At 48.5% G+C, this 9603-nt stretch overlaps 1 protein-coding gene across 1 annotated transcript in view; it reads left to right on the top strand.

Moving 5' to 3' along the window:
• LOC106816074 (adrenodoxin-like) overlaps window positions 1–9115 on the top strand; it is a 17235-nt gene extending 8120 nt beyond the window's left edge. Inside the window, 4 exon segments of the mRNA XM_014820630.1 lie at window positions 1633–1642; window positions 6577–6617; window positions 6815–6869; window positions 8077–9115. Coding sequence (XP_014676116.1) covers window positions 1633–1642; window positions 6577–6617; window positions 6815–6869; window positions 8077–8173 — 203 coding nt within the window. The 3' untranslated portion in view covers window positions 8174–9115.
• Window positions 9116–9603: the final 488 nt, after the last annotated feature.

The following is a 9603-nucleotide window of genomic DNA, read 5'->3' as shown; positions in this document are numbered from 1 at the left end:
ACCAAACCATAAGGTGTAACTTGCCGTGAAGCACAAGGAGCTTACAGCTGCTGGTTATTGTAAATTCGCTATTGTATGGTTATGCCCCAGTCCCTTCCTAGCGCCGGAACTTACGATATCTCTACCGCTAACCCTATCCCAACCCAACCATAACCCCCTCATCCGTCTTGCGCAGCCCATTCTACAATAGCTGCGGATACTGGCATAGAGGTCTTCTACGATAGGGCACACAAGTGGACACAGGCCTCCGACGTTATTTTTCAGACTCTGCCGTTGATCTGAATTTATTACTTGTCGGATTTTTGCCGTCTTTACTTGAGTCCAAAATTTCATAATGCTAAGACTAATCGCTTAAGGACTAAAGTTAAGACTAAATGCTAACGACTAACGCCTAAGACATAATGCTAAAACTAATGCTTAATTACTGACTTAATTTAATAACCATTTTGTCTTCTTGTCAACGCGATTCTGACCCGCGCATCGAAAAATATCCTAGTCTGTCCTTCCGCAGTCGTCTCGCAGACCTTCATCAAGGCTGACGGCCGAGCGGTCACGGCGCGGCTGGAAATATCGGCGACAGTCTACTCGATATCGTCATCGACACGACATCCGACATTGACGGCTACGGGTAAGCTCCGCGTTTTTTTTTCTTTTTCTTTTTAACAAGCGACGGCAGCGGCCTGTAGCAATAGCGGCTTGTCTCCTTTGCCGCGAATTGAGTTTGGGACTAGTAACTTTTAGCAGGACAACTGTAGCATCTTGCCCTAAGCAGCGTTTGCCTTAAAATTGTCCCCCCTGCTTACTTTACGTATTACGCATATATGGATATTCTATTTACTGTATATACAATTCAGCAGCAGTGTTCCGACACGAAGCAAGGTGCCCGCCTCGCTCAATTCTCAGCCGCCACACAGGAAATTTGTCCAAAACACTGCCTTGCTGACGAAGAATCACCAGTCTTCCATAGAACAGTGCTTATAATGCAACAAAATACCTTAGAATGCGCCACAATTGCACCATTTTTTCACAAACATTCAAAAATCCTTCACCTGCAGTGCTCGCTATGCTAGGACATCGAAACGCGCCAAAAACACGCCAAACAACATTTTACCAGCCTCACTACGACCTTTTTTAGGCCAGCGGGAAACACTGTATACCCTCTTAAGGGTTTGGTTTGTCAATCGGTCTGTAATTTCGGTAATCGGATCAGTCGGTCTGCGACCAGATAATCGATGATCGGTCTAAATCGGTTACTCCGGCGGCGCGGCTGTTGTAATGCCCATGCGCTGTGCCGTAACGGTCGTCCGTGCATGTACGTGTGTGCCCATGCTATGTGCGGTCTTGCAGCCGGCTATAACAATCCCCTAGTCTGTCCTAGGCCTCTTAGCGCCCTCAACAGGAAGTACCTGCCGCGCGAATGCTTGCACGCCGTGATTTCCGAACTAACATATCGATGTCATCTCTGATTTCTCATCAGATTTCCCCAAGTCTTTCTTGTTCAAGTTTTACATTACTACTTCTTCGATTTTTTTTTTATGGAACATGATTATGGATTTTTGATAACCCAAGGTGGCTTGTTCGAGCACTGTTCAACCGCGCATGATCGAGTATACATCGTGCATCGTGGACTCACTACTGCACAGTATACTACTATAGATATATTTATCTATATTAGATCCAGTATATAGATATGGGTACTGTTAATCTATGCTAGAAGCAAATGTTAATGTATGTATGATGTGTATGTGTATTACGCTCGCTACGTTGCTTGCACTACGGTGCAATGTTCCACGACACAAAAGAGAGAGACGAGATGGAGCGCGCGAGAGCGCTATCATAGGAGCGACCGAGCTGACTTAGCGCGCCAGTCTCGATGACGACGACGGACATGTCTGCTGGATGGGTCCACCGGAGAATCGAGCTGACGAGCCCTGAGCCTGACAGAGAGAGAGAGACAGAGAGAGAGAGCAGAGCAGAGAGAGAGAGAGAGACGAGAGATAGAAGAGAGGAGAGAGAGAGAGAGAGAGAGAGAAGAGAGCGAGAGGATACTGAGAGCGAGAGAGAGAGAGAGAGAGAGAGCTTGCCTGATAGGAGAGAGAGGCGAGGGAAGAGAGAGGCGAGGGAGGGAGGAGGAGCGGGGCGAGGGAGGGAGGGAGGGGGAGGAGAGAGAGAGAGAGAGAGAGAGAAGATCGAGAGAGGGGAGGGGCGGGAGCTCTGTTTCGCGCCAGTGACTTGCAAAAGTCCTGGCAAAGGTTATCGCACACGGTGGAACGTACTCAGCAGGCTGGGCTTATAACCTATTTGCGTTTTGAGTATTATTATGGCCGGAGTTTCCTCTGAGTCTATGTGTGTGTCGTGCCCCTGTGCGTGCTGTTTGTCTGTGTGTGTGTGTTGTGTCGGTGTGTGTGTTCACTGTGTGTGTGTGTGTGTGTGTGTGTGTGTGCCCGCCCGCCCTGTGTGCGTGAGTGCGTGTGTGGCTGTGTGCCTGTGTGTGTGTGTGTCTGTGTCCGGTGCCGGCACTTTACGTCGCTCGTGTGTGTGGCCTGTGTGTGCGCCGTGTGTGTGTGCTGTGTGTGTGTGCGCGCGTGTGTGTTGTGGGTGTGTGCTGTTGTGTCGTGACTGTGGTGTCGGTGTGTGTGTGTATGTGTTGGTTGTGTGTTGGGCGTGCGTGTTGTGGCACTGTGTGGCGTGCATGTGTGATTCGGTGCGTGAGTGCGTTTCGTATGTCCGTGCGTGGTGTGCGCGTGCGTTGCGTGTACGTGCACGTGGGTGGGGAGGCGTGCTATGGGCAAACCGTTACCTACCATCTACATGCTATAGTCTTACACGCGCATCTGTATTAGCTCGTGTAATAGTAGCATGCTCCCAGAATAAATACATCCAGGGCCGTAGCTAGCCGAGGGGGGGGGGGCAGGTCGCTGCCCAGAAAAAAAGTAGATACAAATACAATGTGTCAAAGGCGTCGCCTTCGCAGATAACACAATCGTACGCGACTTTCGCCCCCCTCCTCCCCGAGGAAAATGCGGTTAGTACACTGCTGGCCATCGTTCTTGATTGGCGTGTATGTTAGGTGGCGGTTCCCTGGAATTGAACAAGAATGGTGTCCCCTACGCGGGTTTTGTGCCCCTATGTGGTGTTCGTCGTTACTGCTCTGTCGTGGGCTGTTGATGCCTTGCCCCCTGCGTAGAACGTGGCGGGGGAGGGAGAGGGGAGGGCGGGAGCGGGCTTGTTGCCAGCTAATGATGAATGCTTATTGTCTATAGTGTGGCTCTTAACGACATTTGTGTGTGTTTACTGCCCTCCTCAAACCGCCCCTGGTGAGTGGCGTCAGTTGAGCTCTGCAATGAGCTTAATGACCTTAATGAGGGAGGGTTGCAGCGCAAGAGAAAGGGGCCGGAAGCGAGGGGCGGTACGAGATGAGTGGGAGGGCAGGAAGAGATGAGAGAGAGAGAGGAGGAGGGATAGATAGATAGATAGAGCGAGATAGAGAGAGAGACACACGGAGGTAGAGAGGAGAGACAGCAGAGAGAAAGAGGAGAGAGATGGAGCGGCAGAGTTAGGAGGAAGGAGAGCAAGATAGACGGTAAAAACAATATAATAGAGAGAGAAAGAAAATAGGAGACAGAGAGAGTCTGTAGATGAGGTAACATCAGGACGAGTGCTGCGACAGATGCGCAGCTGAGTACACGTACTCACCGCGGGGGCGGCGGGGCATGCGCGCGGGAACTCCACTCTAACAGTGCAGTGGGCAGCTGATGAGTTGTGTACAGTAACGAGTCATGCTCTCTCTCTCTCCTCTTCTTCTCTCCTCTTCCTCTCTCTTCTCTCTCCTCCTCTCTCTCTCTCTCTCTCCTCTCTCTCTCTCTCTCCTCTCTCTCATCTCTCCTCTCTCTCTCTTCTCTCTCTCTCTCTCTCTCTCTCTCTCTCTCTCTTCTCTCTCTCTCGCTCTTCTCTTCTCTCTCTGCTCTCTCTCTCGTCTCTCTCCTCTCGTCTACTCTCTCTCTCTCTCTGCGCCTCTCTCGCTCTCTCTCTCTCTCTCTCGCTCTCTCTTCTCTCCTCTCTCTCTCTCTCTCTCGCCTCTCGCTCCTCGCTCTCTCGCTCTCTCTCTCTCGCTCTCTCTCTCCCGACCTCGCTCTCTCTCTCTCTCTCGTCTCTCTCTGCTCTCTCTCTCTCTCTCTCTTCTCTCTCTCTCTCTCTCTCTCTCTCTCTTCTTTCACTCTCTCCCTCTCGCTCTTCTTCTCTCTCTCTCTCTCTCTCTCTCTCTCTCTCCTCTCCTCTACTCTCTCTCTCTCTCTCTCTCTCTCTCTCTCTCTCCGCTCTCTCTCCTCTCTCTCTTCTCTCGCCTCTCTCTCATCTTTTCCGTCTGCACGTCTCTTTTCGCCTCTTCTCTCTCTCTCGCTCTCTCTCTCGCTCTCTCTCTCTCTCTCTCTCTGCCTCTCTCTCTCTCTCTCTCCTGCTCTCTCGTCTCTCTCGCTCTACTCTCTCTCTCTCTCGGCTTCTCTCTCTCTCTCTCTCTGCTCTCTCTCTCTCGTTCTCTCTACTCTTCATCTCTCTCTCTCTCGCTTCTCTCTCTCTCTCTCTCTGCTCTCTCTCGCTACTCTCGCCTCTCTCATTCTCTCTCCTCTCTCTCTCTCGCTTCTCTTCTCTCTCGCTCTCTCGCCGCTTCTCCTTCTCTCTCTCGGCCTCTCCTCTCCCATCGCTCGTCTCTCTCCCTCGCTCTCTCTCTCTCTCTCTCTCTCTCCTCTCCTCCTCTTTCTCTCTTCTCTCTCTCTCTCTCTCTCTTTCACTCATCTCTCTCTCGCTCTCTCTCTCTCTCTCTCCCTCTCGCTCTCTCTCTCTCTTCCTTCCGGTTAATCTCTCTCTCTCTCTCTCCTCTCTCTCTCTCTCTCTCTCTCTCGCTCTCTCTCTCTCACTCTCTCTCTCTCTCTCTCTCTCTCTCTCTCGCTCTGCTCTCTCTCTCTCTCTCTCGCTCTCTCTCTCTCTCTCTCTCTCGTCTCTCTCGTCTCTTCTCTCTCTCTCTCTCTCTCTCTCGTCTCTCGCTCTCTCTCCTCTTCTCTCTTTCTCTCTCTCTCTCTCTCTCTCTCTCCCTCTCTCTCTCTTCTCTCTCTTCTCTTTCTCTCTCTTCTTCTCCTTCGGTCGTCCCTCTCTCTTTCTCTCTTCTCTCTCTTCTCTCTTCTCTCTCGTCTCTCTCTCTCTCATGCTCTCGTCTCTCTTTCTCTCTCTCTCTCTCTTCGCTCTCTCTCTCTTTCTCTTCTCTCTCTCTGTTGACCTCTCTCCTCTCTCTCCTCTGCTTCTCTCTTCTCTCTCTTCTCTCTCCTTCTCATCTTCTCTCTCTCTCTCTGCTCTCTCCTCTCTTCTCTCCTCTCTCTCTCTCTCTCTCTTTCTTCTCTTCTCCTCTCTCTTTCTCTCTCTCTCTCTGTCTCTCTTCTCTCTCTCTCTCTCTCTCTCTCTTCCTCTCGTCTCTCTCTCTTTCCTCTCTCTCTCTCTCTTTTCTCTCTCTCTCTCTTTCTTCGCTCTTGTCTCTCTCTTCTCTCTCTCTCTCTTCTCTCTCTCTCTCTCTCTCTCTCTTCTCTCTCTCATCTCTCTCTCTCTTCTCTCGCTCTCCCTCTCTACTCTCTCACTCATCCATTTTCTCTCTCTCTCACGTCACTTTCTCTCTCTATGCTATAACAGCTACACATACATATATATCAGAAGTAGATACATAGGGAATAAAATCCTTTGATCTACTTCTCGAATATATATATATATAAATATATGACATGTATAATTACCCCCTGTAGACGAGCGTCCGTGAGACGTGAACGCTGCGCTTGCTCTCTAACCTCCCATTTCTGCGCTCCTCTCTCGCTATAGTATAACAGCTACACATGTGATATCATATATTTATAGAGATATTATAATATATAATATATATGATATCAGGGTTTCTGTATACTAGGAGGCCACAGTGCCGCGACTCACGCGCCAGAGCCAACATTTGTCAAATTTAAACATCGCCATTGTGAAAATGGTTCCTGTATTTACTGATAAGTATATTCCTGCAATCTATGTGGTAACCTATAAATATATCAATACATCCTGTATTTTAACTCTCCATCATGCACATATTTTCCCCAACTGGCCATAACCTCTTTGTCTAACTTTTTCCCAGAAGAAAAAAAAAACCCCTGTATATAATACATACTTACATATATATAATATATATATATATATATATATATTATAATATATATATACAAGTATATCATTCCCCCTGTATGGTGCGTGTGAGCGGCGAACGCCTTGCCTGCCTCTAACCTTCTCTATAGTATTACAGCTACACACACACACGCCACGCACGCACCACACACGCAACACACACACACACACCACACACACACACACACACACACATACACACACACACACACCACCACACACACACAAACCACGCACGCACGCACGCACGCACGCAACACACATACACAGCAACACACACGCAACATACTATATATATAACTATACATGCTATGTATTTCTCCCTGTAGGGCTGCCGTGTGAGGAACGCTTGGCCATTGCCTCTGACGTGTTCAGCGTCATCCTGAAGCAGGCGGATTACGACCGGCTACCCGAGAAACCACCGATGAGGCCCAGCTTAGACATGCCTGGACCTTGCCGTACAGCTCTACAGACACGACGTAACCCTAGCCTAGCTTCTACCTAACACTAACCCTTACCCACTGATGGAGAGCTAAGACATGGCTGGACCTTGCTACAGATCTATCAGACAGTACGTAACCCCTAGCGAAACCGTAACCCTAACTCTAACCCTAACCCACTGATGAGGAGCTAGACATGCTGGACCTTGCCTACAGTCTATCAGACACGTACGTAACCCTAATCCTAGTCCTAGCCTTAACTCTACAACCCTAGCTCTAGACTCTACCCTAACCACTAACCCTAACCCACCGATGAGGAGCTAACATGCTGGACCTTGCCTACAATCTCTCAGGACCCGTTACGGTCAACCCAGCCTACATTCTAACCCTAACCCTAGCTCTAACTCTAACCCTAGGCTCACGCTAGCCTCTAAGACTAACCCATAACCCACTGAATGAGGAGCTAGACATGCTCGGACATCTCATACAGGCTATCAGACGTCAACACGTACGTCACACGAGTTAGCTCTAGCTCGATAACACTAACATCTACACACTAAGGCCATGATCAAAAATATTGATTTTGGTTGTCGCGCAACCCGAGCCGCCCCAAAAAGGGGCGAATCGAAAAAATTTATTGTCTTTCCCATTTTTTTTTTACAAATTGTGTCACTGTACATTATATAAAGATATGGTCCACAATACATTATATGTACAAGCAAAACAAACATTCAACATAAAACGGTATCTCCACACAACCACACCCGAGCATGTAGATCACCATGGCTGAATTTGCTATACAAAGACCCTCCTCAAAATAAATAAGCCTACCTACCTACCCAAACTTTCAGTCGGCGCGCGCGCTCGGCGCGGTGAGGGCCAAAACAAATATTTTTTCTAATGTTGGCCAGGAACCAATACACTCACCACAGTGCTCTCTAGATCTGACACGTACATAACCACAGCCTAGCTCTAACTCTTATCCTGACCCTAACCCTAACCTAATACCTTGCCTACAGTCTATCTGGCACGTACGTAACCATAGCTACTCCTGAACAGTGCTAGTACAGCAGATAAGGTCTATGTTCCCCTGACCTCTGTTTGCCCTGGCTCGTTTAGCCTATTTCTGACTAATAATATATATATTATACTATATATATATATATAATATATATTAGGGTTAGGGTTAGGGTTAGTCAGAAATAGCTAAACAAGCCAGGTCAAACAGTGGTCAGGGGGACATAGACCCTACGAGCGCTAGTACATGCGTCACGGTATACGTTAATGTAGTCGTTCGCAAATAATAGAGTCGGACTTAAAGATGAGAGTTCATGTCGCTGCAGAACCCTGCGAAATTCCGGGGTCACGGCACTAACACGGGTTTGCCTGTGCCGTATCACGCTCACCTGACCTTGACCTTGACCTCTGTTCGCAGGTCGCGGCTCGGCTGCCAGGTCATCCTTACCAAGGATCTGGACGGGCTGACGGTTCAGGTGCCCGAGGGAATAGCCGACGCTCGGGAGGTCGACTGACCTTTCACGACCTTGTATGACCTTGCTTGACCTCGCACGGGTTCCCGCCGGGAGATGGAGGGATCGATGACGCGATATTCGCCCTATGGGTGGCGCTAGCTGTGTGTGCGTGCGCGCGTGAGTTTGTGTGTGTGTGTGTGAGGCTGTGAGGTGTGTGTGTATGTGCGTGCCTATGTGAGAGTGAGAGTGTGTGCATGTTTGTGTGTGCATGTGAGCGAGCGAGCGTGCGTGCAAGGCGTGCATGTGAGTGTGTGTGTGCATATGCACGCGTGTGTTTGATGTACGAGGCAGTTGGTAAGGTCTCCACACGAGTGGCTCTGCTCACCAACGTTTAGGAAATTGAAAAAATGTAGATAGCAGTATTTCACAGCTTGTAGGACGCACTGGTAACGGTATTTCACAGCTTATAGATGCACTTTTTAACTCTGAGAATGTCTCCATCATCCACCCTGTGTGCTTAGGGTCGTAGCCTGCGGGGGCCAAGGGGGGCAGCGGCCCCCCCTAGATTTTGGAGCAAAATTTAAAAAATAAATTGTTTCACTAAAAGAGAATTGCCGTAGTCGGAATGAAGGCTGTACAAACAAACAACTCAAAAGTACCTCAAATACTATCGATCTACATTTTCAACATTTTCTGTGGGAGGACCCCTAGACCCCCCACCTTTTTCTCGCCCCCTCCTTGAAATCCTGGATCCGTCACTGCCCTCCCCCCCTAGGAATTTGCTCAGCCTACGGCCCTGGTACTTCTAATACTGCGTACGTATTATAAGCCGATGATCGGTGTAGCGGACAGTATTATAGCTATGATTTTTTAGCTGCTGTATGGTAGAATGTACACATCAGCGGATTTGCCTACAGTGTACATACAAATGTACTGTGTATCTAATGCTGAGCGATAGTCAGGGAGAGTTGAATGAAATACCGGGACTTTAGTGGGTAAAAACAGAAAATATCAAGAGTGCATCCTTATTTTTGACAACACGTACCTATTAGCGCGGACAGCTATTATCAGGAGTAGATAATAGAGTAGATAATTCTATTATCTACTCCTGCTATTATGTATGTAGTAACTTTTTACCAGATTATTGTTTAAATTTGTGGGGGGGGTGTCTAATATATTGGAGCGTCTCGTAAGATGCGTGACATGGTACTGGTATATAAACGAATAATTTCACGAGGCACTTCTGACGTGTTTCGCGATCGTGACGTGTGAAGCAGACTCATCTCAACTCTCGATTCGTCGTTGAAAACGCCCATTTCGTTGTCGCGCGATTTCGACGTTTAAAATTTCGCAAAGAATGTTTATACGCAGACGCATTCCATGCGCAACACTCGAGTAGATTAGTGACAGCTTGCGGCGTTGTTGGCGTTGTTGGGTGCGTTTCTGCGAGCGATTTTATTCTAGATACTATCATATCTTGAAACCCTTTC

This window comes from Priapulus caudatus, unplaced genomic scaffold (assembly GCF_000485595.1).
Source record: "Priapulus caudatus unplaced genomic scaffold, Priapulus_caudatus-5.0.1 Scaffold1277, whole genome shotgun sequence".
NCBI lineage: Eukaryota > Metazoa > Priapulida > Priapulimorpha > Priapulimorphida > Priapulidae > Priapulus > Priapulus caudatus.
This window is presented reverse-complemented; position numbering and strand designations above follow the sequence as displayed.